Source organism: Lacerta agilis, chromosome 1 (assembly GCF_009819535.1).
Source record: "Lacerta agilis isolate rLacAgi1 chromosome 1, rLacAgi1.pri, whole genome shotgun sequence".
Taxonomy (NCBI): Eukaryota; Metazoa; Chordata; class Lepidosauria; order Squamata; family Lacertidae; genus Lacerta; species Lacerta agilis.
In genome coordinates this window covers 73,229,358-73,243,226 of record NC_046312.1, presented here as the reverse complement: position 1 = coordinate 73,243,226, position 13,869 = coordinate 73,229,358, and the positions used below count along the sequence as shown (strand labels likewise).

Sequence of the window (13,869 nt, the reverse complement as noted above, 5' to 3'; positions counted from 1 at the left end):
GCATGCTGTACAGAACATAAAAGTGACACCATTCCTTTCTAGAGGATTTGCCATTTTCATTAACTAGGCAAGAAAGAGGAAAGCTCAAGGATTGATAGGAAGTCATGGGGATCAAGAAAGAGAGAATAAATTAGTAATGGAGGAGCAGGTAAAGTGAGCCGCTGGTTCTGAAAAAACTTTGTTGCATAAGTGAGTCTTGAGATAAGGACTTGGGAGAGAAAAATGGAATTTTTTGCTGAACAGAGAGGTGGGGTCTATTCTGAGCATAGGAAGCAGCATGGCTGGAAGCCCAGAGGCAGGAGTGAGAGAAAGAAGCCAGAGGGGCTGGCAGAGGAGGAGCAAAATGGTGGCACAAGGGGGGAATATAAAGGAGAAGAAATAATTAACAGGAGGGAATTGGAAATATTTGTAAACATAAGGATGAGGAGCTTTAAGATGAAGTCTAATACTGAGCAGAGAAGTTAATGGAAAGGTGCTCTCTCCCTACACTCTCCCTTCCACAGCAGTGTTCAGTTCTTCCACAGCTCACAGTCCGATGTGTCTTTTCACAGGTCCAAGCCGTCGCTTTAAGAGGGTAGTAGAAACCATTCAGGCACAGTTGTTAAGCACACATGACCAGCCTTCAGTGCAGCAGTTATCAGGTAAGTAGCTGCCACAGCTCAGTGCTTTGCTTCAGGCAAGGACATGAATTGGAAGCACCTATCAGCATAGTCCTCAAATTGCACCTAGAAAACTAGTTTCATTCAGCACAAACAGTAAGACTCCTCTGCACATCTCTCCCCTGCCATTTGCTCCACTCCCACCTGCCTTGCACCAATTCCCATTTCCTAAATGCATCCCCCCCCCACCTCCACGTGAACTGCCCTGCCCTGCCCCAAGAGCCATTTGTCCCCCTTTTCACAGGAAGTGTCATCAGCAGTTTGTTTAATTCCAACCCCCCCCCCCCCCAAAAAAAAAGAAACCCATGGACTTGCCTCAAAAGACTCTATCTGATGAAAGAGTCCTCTACAAACCATTTTTAAAAAGAAACAATGGCCTGAGTTAGCTCCTGGGGAGGAAGTGACTTTTGCTAGCATATTGGAATTACTGGAAGTTTAGAGCAAGACTGGTTTTTGGAAAGTCACTTACTCTGAAGAAGCCACGTGCCATTTTATCTGCTCACTCTAATGAAGTGGAAATGGCTGAGCAATGGCAGAAATATCTTGCCTGTTACAGTTTTATGCCACACTCCACGAGGAAATAATTTTTTATTACCCTTTAGCCCCTCTCATGAATGGGATGAACATTTATCTACTGGCAATCTCTTCATTTAGCAATTCCCCTGCTACCTCTCTAACCTTCCACAAGCCCTGATCTTCACTGCTTTACCTCATGAAGGTCACTAGGATAAGCGGATTTAGCTTTTTCCAAGCAAACAACAACAACTCTGCAACACTACAGGAAACTTTTGTCTGTTGGAAAGTGAAAAATAAAACAAAACATGAGGTACAGAGACCCAAACTCCAATTTCTCTCTATGCCAGTGGTAGCTCATCTCACCCTTTAAAGCCACCCTTGTGATGACAAGCATGTGAGAAATGTAATATATTAATGGGAGGAGATGGACAGCCTTCCACAACTAAGAGCAAGGATTGGGAAAGTACTACTAGATGTCTAAAACTGATCAATATAATTTGAGTCTGGACTTTAAATCTGGTCAGACAGATTGCTGTCACTTACTTTGCATCTGCAGATGTCTGGCTGATCTAGGATAGGAAGCAAGGAGTTTCAAATTAATAAGCAAAGGGAGCATCAGGGTAGATTCCAAGACTCAGCACTGCAGGATGACTGCTTCTTATTTAAATTCACCATGCAGTGGTTGTAGCCACATGAGAAGCAAATTGCCTTAGTCCTCACTAGCCCCAGCTCTTCATGCTTTTAGAAGAGTTCAATAAGGTTAGCATCTTTTTGGGGCTAACAACAACAGAGGACAAACTTCCCATGTGTAGCATTTACTCATAGTGACTTATTAAACAGCCTCCACTTTCTGTGAATTCAGACTAAAATAAACCTGTGACTGGATGGAATTCTCGACAAGAAACATTTATTTCGTATGTGGCTGTGATTTAAACATTATATGGATATCCAGGCTGTGGTTGAGAAAACAGGGAAGCAGAAATGTCACCAAAATGATGCTAGTTTGAAATGGGATAGGAATTATTGGGGAGTTGGCACCAAATGACGCTGTTTTAAAATGGAATAGAATTAATGAGGAATTGTTCCCAGGATAATTGCCAGATGAGCCTTGAGTGGGCATGGGAAGGAATGCTGCTCTCCTTCCAACACAAAAGCCACCTTCTTGTCCCTTGGCACCCAGGAGATCATAGAATCATGATGGCCCATTCAGCTTAGCATAATGCCTTTGCAGCCTGGGTAACATTCTGTGAAGAAGAGTTGCTTGCTTCAAAAGCAGCCTCAGTCGAAATCAATGTTCATTTAATCTGTAACTCACAGATTAAAGTGCAAAGCCTTTGTAACTGATTCTGGCCTCTGGAGAAGTCCAGAGAGCTCACCTGCTCTAACAAAGCAGTGTTCCCCACCTTCCAGGTCAGGTGCCATTACAGGTGAGTGACTGGAGGCCTCACTGTGCACAAACATATCTGTACTGTGAGAGGGAGAGGGATGATACAGTATATTGCAACAGATGTACCTTGCAGCTAGGTGACCCCATCTCTGAACGTGTCTCCAGCTCCATCACTGCCAGCAAGGACTTGTGACTTCGTGGAGGTGATGCTTGCTACCTCTCCGGACCCTGCTTGGTCTGCTGAGCTGTGGGCCGGCCCATTAAACTGGTTTGCCTGGGTTTCAGAACAGGACTGTTTTCTGTTGTCTCTCATTCTTTGCAAGCTCACACCGATATTGATAGACATCGCGTTGTTTCCTTGTCTGTGCGTGTATCTCATTTCAGTGGTGCGTTCCTGTGTCACACCTGCACACCCCAGTTAGTAGCTTACATTCTCATTCTCATTTCTGCTTCTTGGGACTCGCTCTGCTTATTACTTTTGATCTAATGCAAACTGGAACAAGCTCAGTGCACAGGTGAAAGCTAAGTGCGCTACTAAAATGCCACTCTGCACCAAAGCACTTCAACACTGTGCTCCCTGAGCCACTGGAGATTTATTCCTTGAAATGAACACTGTTCAGGCAGCCTTGGGTACACACTTTCATTCATGCACCTGAATTCTGGGAGCTCCATGATCGTCAGAGTGAAAAGAAAATACCATCTCCATGGATACTCACTCTGCCAAGAAGTCCTTGTTGAATGAAAGGAGAATCCTGCCTGGGTAGATAGGGGGGAAAGTACCACACTTTTGCCCATGTCTCAATCCTGTGCATTCTTTTGAGCCACTGTTCCACAGAAGAAATCTATAGCCATTAGTAAGAAATGATGTTTCTGAGAATGAATAGTGATTATTTTCATTTGATATCAGTTCTGTTATCAGGACTGATTGCTTTCCTGTAGCAGACACCTCCTCTGGGAAGGAGTTAACTGTCTGTGTATCCTTTTCCATAAATGGCAGTATTAAAGTAATCCATTGTTTCATCTAAGCAGTGAATTCTCTGCTTTTCCCCTGCCCTGTTTTATGTCTATGGTGGTTCCTAAACTTTTCAGCCATAGTTGCAAGTTCCAGCTTCCAGCAATAGGCTATACGGAACCATTAACAATGCGGTGGGACATTTTGTGCTTACTACACTTCCTGCATTGTTAATATTAAGGAAAGGTTGGGATTTCTGGATTGCAACCTGCTAACTTTATTTTCAGAATCAGATAAGCACCAGAAACCGATGTATTTAAAGTAGGTCCCACACAGTTCCTTCATCTCATCTTTATGTATTTATGCAAACTTAAACGCTTATTATTTTGATAAGCTGTTTTAAATGTCCTGTGGGATGAAGGGGAGGCCTGCATAATTGTAGTGCTTTATTCTTTGGTAGGTCTTGATGTGAATCTTGCTGAAATTTTTACGCAGAAGCTTTAGTAGAAATCATTGGTTATTTATGAAATGCAACTATCTCTGAATAGAACTGCAGTTTCCAGCATCTGTGTTCATTGAGAAAATGTGAAGGAGGAGATGATATGAGTGTTGAAATTGCAGAACATACTTTATCACTCACTACGAGCTACTGGTGGGGGGTTGCTTTTTTTGGTAATACTGTACTTCTCTGTGTTTAAACAACAACAGGAGACTCTATAAGTAAAAGATTTGCACAACAGAAAGGTGGACTGAAACTGTATCCACAATGTTCTAGTTTCCTGTTTGTAGAGAATTTTCACACAGAAGAGCATTCAAACATGGTATCTCAAGTCATAACTGCAGTCCAAAGAGACACAGTTTATTCTACTGGTATACAGCTGGGTTATTGGAGAGCTCCAGTTGATGGAAATCTTCACCAACAAATTGCATGGATGCCCAGTTTTGTGTATGTGTACACAGAGGGAGGGTGTGTGGGTGTCAAATAGTACTTCATACAATCCAGTTCTGGATTCCTTTTAGGATTTGGTTAATCACTAAAATAATATATGTGTTATTTTTATTAACAAAAAGAGCTTTATTTATGTAGCAAAGTGTGTCAGCTTCTGCCTTCATCAGCTGCTATGGTAAAATGAAATGAAGCTTTTTTCAATATAGCCATTACGGATTGCTCCACCTTTTTTTTTGTCAAAACAGAACATCACCAGCAAATCTTGCGATAAAATCCATATAATTGACTGCAAAAAAGGGATGTCATATCCAGAACATAAGCTAAACTACAACCAACATGTTTTAGAAACCAAAAAAAGTGGTGAAGCCAGTTGCTAAACATTTCAGTCCTGAGAACCTGTCAGACTTTTCAATAATTACTATAGATATGCTAACAGATCCAGCAGTGTCAGCAAAGAGGGAAAACACAAGAATGTACACACTGGGATGCTTAACACAGCATGGCCTCAACCTGGAGGATAAGAACCACTAGCATTGTAAATAAAACCCTTCTGAGCATTCCATCCCCAAAGCTCTATAACTCCCACCTTGGAAACAGCTCCACTTTTACCAGAACAACTGATGGAGGCAAAAGCCAGCACATAGGTTACTTGTTAATCACAGTAGCTTATAAATATATCCATCTATGCATGGGAATGATTTCAATGGCTTGTAAATAAGAGGAGCCCTGTCCAAGGCCTATCTGTTCCAGCACTCTGCTTCCCACAGTGGCCAGCCAGATGCCTCTGGCAAGCCCAAAAGCAGGACATGACTTCAGTGGCCCTACTCGGTTGTTCCCCAGCAAATGAAGACAGTATATGAAGAGTATATGACAGTAATGAAGAGCCATCATGACTTGGTGGCCATTGATAGCCTTGTCTTTCATCTTTGTCCCATGGATGCACTTTTTCCAGGTTCTCCTTTCACTTTTTAAATAACTAGTTTTCCTGTAACATTCTCACCTTGTGCAAGGCCTCTACAGAAAGAGGTGACTGCCCTTTCTCAGTCAGATTCTCAGCTCCCTGCTGGACCCATCCTTGCACTGCTATTTCTGATCATGCTCCCTTATCTACAGTCACCCTGCCTCTCTTTCCCAAGATCCCTTCCTGCTGGATTGTTTGGTGCATACCTATCCTTTTGCTTTGCTCTTCTACCCTAACATTTGTACAACCTACCGTAACCCCTTTTAGAGAACGTCTGTATTTAGCCATCTTTGCTAGCAATACGTTTCCCACTTTGCAAAGGAGGAAGTGCTGGAATGTCTCTAAGGGCTGCCGTTCTATAGACACTTGCCCATGAACAACCCCAACTGAATTCAGTGGGACATGCTTCAGAGTAGATATGCATAGGATTGCTCTGGCGTTGTTTTAATAGCCGTGAGACAAAAGAGGAAGGACCTACCGGTAATTAAAGGGCCATTAGCCACGAGAAGCAAAAACATGGCTGTATGGAACTTGCTACTAGGTTAACATATTTTAATACCTTGCCCATGGAGATGGACACTGCCATCATGGTTATAGGCAATATATGGTGCTATATTGCAGAGTCACTGTTTCGTTTTGCTTCAGGCTCATCACAGGAGAGCAATGTCTGAGCAACGTTAAAGAGCCCTAGTGTGGAAGCTGCCTTAACATGCTCTGTCGTTATGCTGCTCAGCATAAGATAAGACGCAAGGGGGTGGCAGCCAAAAACCTTGAGATGGGCCTACCATCAACTGCTTCCTTTGTGAGTCAAGCAGAGCCAGCGTTATGATTAGGCTCGCCAAGGCAATTGCCTCAGGCAGCAGGATTCTGCCGGGAAGAGCTCTTGCTACTGCCACTTCTTACTTCTCCAGCAAACAGAGTTCCCCAGGCACCTCTTGCCTTCCCTAGAGAACTAAGGAGAGTCGGCAGCAGCAAAACTCTGGCTTTAGCGTTAGGAGAGGGGGAAATGGAAACTTCCCTTTTTGCCTCAGGCGCCAAAACAGAATGGGCTGCCCCTGGAGTTGTTACTTTTCACAAGCCCCAAACTACCAAGTGCTGTTACTGTCAAAACATATTCTTGCCCTGACCCACCCCTTATGGCTGCCATCCTGAATGTGTCTCATTTTTGAAGTACAGTGGAACCTCTGTTGTCAAACATTTCAGGAGTCGAAGGTTCCACTGTAATCCCTCCTCCTGAAACACAGCTCTGCAAAGAGGGGAATGACTGCGCCCTCCTTTGAAAGAGGGATAGCCCTAACCCTTTTCATGGGGGAGGTTATACTACTGCTGGCGCCAAGTGGAAACTACATTACTTTATTGCTAGCAATAGGAGGAACTTTTTGGAGGTAGCTTTAAATTAATAAATATACATTTTTCCATTCTTTATGTAATTCTTTGCATTTTACTAGCTGCCATAAACTCTTCGGAGAAGCAGGCTATGAATGTTTTAAGGGATAAAATAAGTTGTCTGGAGAAGCCCAAGATATCATAGCATTTATAGCTCCCGAGGTGGACAAGGTAGTGGTGAGAGAAGATAGATTGGCATCTTGAGTACATGTAGAATAATACTTTGCTTTTATTTTAGTGACAGTTATGTTCATAGTGCTATGAGTCATCATAATGGACTCACACATTTGATCTAGCTGAACAGCCTTTTCAGGGATTTCTATGTTGCAAAGTTTTTTATTTTTCTTTCTGTAGGTTTTACAGTGAATGGATGAAATTTGGTGAATGTCAGCATTCACCATATTTTTCGCTCCATAAGACGCACTTTTTTCCTCCTAAAAAGTAAGGGGAAATATCTGTGCGTCTTATGGAGCAAATGGTGGTCCCTGGAGCTGAATTGCCTAGGGGCCAAAAGAGGATCATGCTTTTTATTTTACAAAGAGAAAAGGGAGTGTTGAAAGGACCCCACTCAGCAGCTGATCAGCAAGAGATTGGGAGAGAGATAAGAGTCCCGGCTCCCTTTCAGCCCCACCCTCCATTGTTGAATGTGCTGCAGAGGGAGGTTGTTTGTTTCCCCAGCGACATGTGACTGGCTGATTAGATTATCTGTCTGGAAACTGTAGAAAAGGCTCCCTTTCCTTTAGAAGCTGCAGAAATGTGAGTTGAACCCCATAGAAATGGGGCTTTTCCTCTTTGCTTTTCCCCCTTGCAAAAGGAGCTTTGCTTTTCCCCCTTTGCAAAAAAAGCTGCAAAAAAATTAGCTGATCCTCAAAAAGAATAGGGTTTTTCCCTTTGCAAAAAAGCTGCAAAACTTTTAGCTGATCCTCAAAAAACCAGGGCTTTTCCCTTTGCAAAAAAGCTGCAAAACTTTTAGCTGATCCTCAAAAAACAGGGCTTTTCCCTTTGCAAAAAAGCTGCAAAACTTTTAGCTGATCCTCAAAAAAACAGGGCTTTTAGAAGAGGAAAACCAGAAAAATAATTTTTTTCTTGTTTCCTCCTCTAAAAACAAGGTGCACCCTATGGTCCGGTGCGCCCTATGGAGCGAAAAATAAGGTATGTGGGAATGAAGCCAGTCCTAGCTGTCATTTGTTGTATTTCTCTCATCTTTCAGACATACCCAAGTAAATGCTGACATTGGATTAGCTCTCAGAATTCACTTGTGGGCCTTTAGATTTTTGGACATTTTTCACAAAATTTGTCTGAGGTAGCCAGGATGTAAAAGTCACCAAATCTTGGGCATTCATTGTAACACGTATACTGTATTAAATATACGGCAGCGATAGGGAGGAGAAAGTGTTTGCTCTGTGTTACATGATTGATTAAAAAAAAAATCTTCTAGCATAAGTTTAGGAAGAATCTCAACTGAGTGTAGAAATGCCAATCCCATATATACTTTCTGCTCCAGGGGAAAAAATTGCTACATTACTGCCTTCTACGAAGAGATCTGGAAACGGTTTTTTATATTGTTTTCCCTCCTTCCTCTTTCCACTCTTATAATCTAGACACCACTAACTGTATGGAGTTGATGACTGGGAGACTTTCCAAATGTGGTAAGAACTTCCCTTCCACCTTCTCTCCCCCCCACCAGCCCCCAGCCTCCACTGAACAACCTGACTACCCTTTCCCTTCTCCCTTTTCTGGACACTCTTTATGACCACCCACTTTACCTCCTGCTTGCCTTTTGAACACACACATCACCCAGTTTTTTTCCTCCACGTGTGCGCAGACCTGCCGTGTTGCACAACCACTGCATCCGTGGTTCCACAGTCTTGCAAATTCCTGATCTCACACTACCTCCTCCACCCCACCCCACCCCCCCAAAAAAAGATGTATGGCGATGTTATACATGCTTTTAAGCCTTTACTCTGACTTCACTTTCAAATCAATCTTTCTCTGTTCTGCAGCCGTATACCACTTGCCTTTCTGCTGTGCTACTGCCTGGCTCTCCCCCCCCCCCCCAAGCTCATGCTGAAAAGAGGACAACAAGGTTCTGCCTTCATTCCATCAGTCTCACCCCACTGTTCCTAGGGAAATTCCTCTCTTGCTCCCAATACAAATGAAATATCTCATCCGGTGGTTGCATCCTTAGCTACTGTATATAAGCTTAACTGCAGCCCAGCTCACTGTTTTGCTTTTGATGGAAACAAACTGTGAGGCCTACAAGTGCAAAGTGAAAAAAATTCCACTAAACAGCTCGTCCTCTTTGGCTTGAGAGACTCATACTTAATCCCTGTTCTCTCTACTCCTCTGTCACCAAAGCTATCTCCTTTCTTTCTATAGTTCTTTCCAAAAATAGAACATGGCAACTCAGAACAGAGATTGAGGACCAAACTACAGATGACATAAATCATGTGTTTTAACACAAGCATGCTTAAATTGACTTTTGTTTTAGAAAGATAGTAGCTGGCCCCAATCTGGATTGGGCTGCATACCATTTTTCTGTTGTACATAATCTTGGTTGCTTTCCTCCACACACCTTCTAGCTTGTCAATATCCTTCTTAAGTTTGGGTGCCCAGAAGGGCAGAAAGTGCTCTTTTGTCAGGGACAGCCAACAGAAAAAATTAATGTGGCTAGTTGGCCACTGGACAGGGAGGCCTTCAATTTCTGTCCTTAATTATTGCTGTGGCAGATACCTAATGAATGCTCCAGTACCTGTTTTCCAGAGTGGGGATTCACCTCACATGTCAGCCTTATACAGAAACAAGAGGCAAGCAGGGGCCCCCAATAGCATGTGGCAAATGAGTGTGCTGCAGTTTGTCCCAGCCCCAGCTAGCCTGTCCAAGAGTCACAATGGCCTGCCATCATGAGAACAGGTGGGTGGGCTGGTGGAGGGTGGGGAGAAGGGTCTCCCCCCCCCAGCCTAAGCCCCTTCCTGAAAAAGAGGGGACCAGGGTGTGACCCCTCCCTCGCAAAGAGACTCAGTCAACAAGGCTCAGCTTCCGTCCGCCCCATTGTGAAGTGACTTGCCCAGGATAACTTGGGAGAATTGCTCCCTGCCCATAAAGTAGCCATGAGGATTCTTTCAGAGGCATAGAATTGGGGCGAAGCAGTCATCTGTTTAGCAAAGGGTAACATTCAGAATTTGTGTAAGTAATCACCAAGTGGAACGCTGCACCATCTTGCAGAAATGCAGCAGTAAAACCCCATAATAATTCAAGCTGATCAGTCAGAATGAAGACAAGGGCATGTGGCTCTCTGGTTCACTCATCACAACAGAATCCACAGTTTTGCACAGCAGCACTACCCAACTCTGCTACTGGGGTTGCCACTCATTGCTCTACCGCTCCCCAGCCCTACTCCTGTTTCTTTACAGCAAAAATGAAGAAGGTAAAGCTTTCCACACCACTTACCTCCATGCCAGCAAATATTTCAGCTGCTAAATTTCTGCATGACACTGGCAGGCTCCTGTTAGAGGCACAGGAGCAAGGCCAGGAGACAGTGACCCTTGCTGCTGCTGCTGCTGTGCTAGTGTACAGAACTGCAGGTTCTGCTCAAAGGGAACAAGCTAGAGCACCCATTTGTGGAAGAAATCAGCAGCTGGCACAAGCAGGGTGTTCACATGGTGCACCAACCCAGAGCAATCACCAATTGACTTCAGCAGCTGTAAGGATCCATTTTCAGGTGGCAGGCTGGATCTAGTTGTGACCAGTGCACCAACCACATCTGTCAGATGGGCAGAGCTATCCAGCTGACAATCACCTGATGACATATGACACCGTTGCAAAATTTAAACTGGACTAAATACAGGCTGCACTTGCAAAGGAACAATGGAAGCACACCCCAGGGTTCCCAATAGTGCCTTAGCAGCCGTGGCTCTCATGTGACATCAGGTGAGTAACAGGTGGGTGCTGTGGGATGAGGATGGCCTCAGTGGCCAAATCAGACCTACAGGCTCACAGGTTTCCACCCATGAGCTTCAGCAACAGAGAGCTATTGACTTGAAACAGTTCTGCTGAAGAGCTCCTGTTAGCTCTAGCTACATAGAAACCTAAGATCTACTTCGTTATTCTTGAAGCACCAAGAGTAAAATGGACATTGTGCTGCCATTGGCTAGCTATTAGACATGGGTTGCTGCCTTTGTCACTTTGCCATGGAACACAGGTATAGTGACATAATCGTCGTTGTGACAGTAATGAGACCCACCTTTAAAAAAATAAATAATATAAGTTAATGAACAGGCATGAATAATACAGCATGCTGTATTCTGTGGAAATCACAAAGCATCTGGGAGAAAGAACACCTGAATATACTCTCTTAAGGAGAATAAGAAAAGAGGGAAGAACAAGAAGTGTGGAAGAATGTGGAAGAAGGCAGATATAGCAGGCATAGAGTGGCTGGGTTTGGGACTGCAAGTGAGGTCCCTGTATTCTCTTGAAGCACTCATGTTCCTCTCTAGGGTTGAGTTCTGTGCACTGCGCAGATTGGATGCCCCGTCTCACCCCACAGTGTCACTGTTCTTCCTCTGGTTGGAGTAGTTTTGCACTTTTAATGAAGTTTCCCTACTTTTGGAAAATGAATAGATAAACACTTTAATTTTTTTATGCAGCACTTTTAAAATGAAAAAGCGGCTAGAAGCATAGGAGTTGGAACAAGTGACAGCTGAGCTTATTGGCTGGTATGCACATCTGTTATTTCAGTTGTGAAGCCAGGAACACATCATGGCTAAGAGGTGTCCTGTTATATTTTTTCTAATCCATCTATCTTTATTACCATTTTCCTGCTGTGAATGTTCTTCTATTTCTCTCTTCTTTGGCGATCACTCATGGCTGAGTAAGATTGTCTTCCATGAGCACGGTCTTAACGGTGTGTCCGTAAGTGACTGTGGAGGCCAATTCTGGATCCACACGTCCTTCCACAGTTAGATTCTATTTCATCTAATGGAAGTATAGTCAGCGTAGCCAGGACTTCCTTACTTAACTGATGATTCCAAACTGTTTTGAAGGATGTTAAATTGTAGTTGTTATCCTATATAAATACCATTGTTCCAATTTAGCTTACAGAGGGAATCTTACAGATCAGAATAAGCTGCTCCTCCATGCTTATTATTACTGAGTTGTCCCGATCACCTTGTGCTTCCTGTGGCTCAGCCCAAATCAGTTACTACAGCGAGTCACAGTATTCTTTTCATTGGCTTGTATCCTGGTGGTGATAAGGAGGTATATGGATTCTGGGTAGCCTTTCTTTCAGTTTTATGTAGACTTTGAATTACTTCTTGATTCAATAAGCAAATGTGACCTTGTCTGCCATTTAGGTGTTGCTTCAAGTGACTATGTAAACAAGACAAGAGTAGTGGTCTTTTAAAAAGCTAAATTAATTAACAGCAGGCATGACTTGTCAATGGCTATTGCCTGAGAAGTTCAGGACAAGACATGCTCACTGTATTCCTTGACCTTAAATTGCTGGAGTGAACAACAGAGAACAGAATGATTTATTAATGCTTCCTATAGTACATCAGGAATTGATCACTATTGGAAATGCAGCGCTGGCCTAAATTTACTATGTTTTAAGCAGCTCATTGCGATGGACAGGAAGGGGTATTGTTACAATTGCACTACAGTGTAGAATAGCTACCAATGAGGAGTTTTGTTTTGTTTTTTAAATCCTGACATTTTCCTTAGAGTTGCTGCTTTTAATGTCACAGTGAATGCCTTGGGTCAGATTTTCAGATACTTAGCAGCTGGATCCAACTAACACAAATGAAACCTTTGTAGAATTCCTTAAAATATATTTCCTCAGAAATGACTTGCAAATTTACTAAGAGCCATTTCACGCTTTGCACAGCAGCCTGGGTGTGCTGGTGTTCACCACCCAAGTTGGTTGTGGGAAACAAAATGTGAAGGAGGTCTGATACTCCCAGATGCCCAAGAGGGTGAGCTTTGTAATGGCTCCCTGACACATGTCATGGGGCCTTTCTGGAATTCCTGTACTGTTGAGCCTATAGCATATTGAGGAAAGGGTGTCTGAAATTAGAAAACGGTACCATTCACTTGTAGATTTCTGTTTCTACTTCAGCCACTGGGTGTAATAACATTTACCATTGCCTAGTGTCATTTGGCACAATTCTGCACTGTAGGATTTAACCCCCCACTTAACAGCTGACATGCAGTGGTCAAATCATGCTTAGTTTGGTCAAGTGCGCCTGCTCACTCTTCAGAACAAGCATACATGGCCAAAGAACACAGCAGAAAAATGCCTAATCTGCTTTCGCTGCATGTGCCTTTCCCCTGGGAAGAGGTAGTTGCCGCTGAAGCACACAGACCCAGTATTTTTCTGGATTGCCGCACAAAGAAGTCATGCCTCCCAAGAGGAGGGGGGAAAGAACCCCTTAAAGAAGACTGTTCCTTGCAAAAGGGCTTCTTTATCCCTTTCCCCGAGAGGTGCATGCTGAGCAGGGGCTAAACTGCCAAACTGCTTTCCAAAGCACCTCCCCTACGCTGCATTTTAACAGCTCTCCAGCAAGGGATTATAACAGGTGGCTGCCCACTCTGTCAATCATGTGATTATCACAAAATTGACAGGTGGGTGATCCCATCCGCCTGTCACATTTGACCCACAAGACTGATCCTGATAAGGAACTGGCCCATGGAGTCAAAAAAGTTCCCTCTCCCGCCCTGGACATTTTAAGTTTGAATACTCAAAACGCTTTAGTCATTCTTCTTTGGGAAGATGTCCCTATCTTTCCATTATTTTGTGTGCCCTTTTCAATACCTTTTTTAACTCTGCATCATCATTTGTGTGGTAGGGAAACTAGAAATGGAGGCAGTGGCCACCACAAGACTTCTCATCACAAAGGAGGCGCATTGGCCCTGGTCAGAGTTGAGCTCTCCCAACTATGTATCAGACTTCGGCATCATTTCTTTGTGCTTATAATTCCTTACTAAAGAATACTGATGTAGTGATAAGGGATATAGGATATAGGAATAATACCAGAAGTAAATTCTGGACTGTTGTGAGGTGGT

At 43.5% G+C, this 13,869-nt stretch overlaps 1 protein-coding gene across 15 annotated transcripts in view; it reads left to right on the top strand.

Moving 5' to 3' along the window:
- The window catches only part of BRSK2 (BR serine/threonine kinase 2), a 395,220-nt gene that overhangs the window by 368,295 nt on the left and 13,056 nt on the right, over positions 1-13,869 (top strand). For 11 of the 15 annotated variants that reach the window (XM_033155249.1, XM_033155259.1, XM_033155197.1 and 8 more), the window contains one exon: positions 552-641. In XM_033155249.1, coding sequence (XP_033011140.1) covers positions 552-641 — 90 coding nt within the window. Of the gene's footprint in view, positions 1-551; positions 642-8,411; positions 8,460-13,869 lie in introns of all 15 variants that reach the window. The other 4 variants (XM_033155232.1, XM_033155240.1, XM_033155188.1 and 1 more) reach the window with 1 other exon arrangement.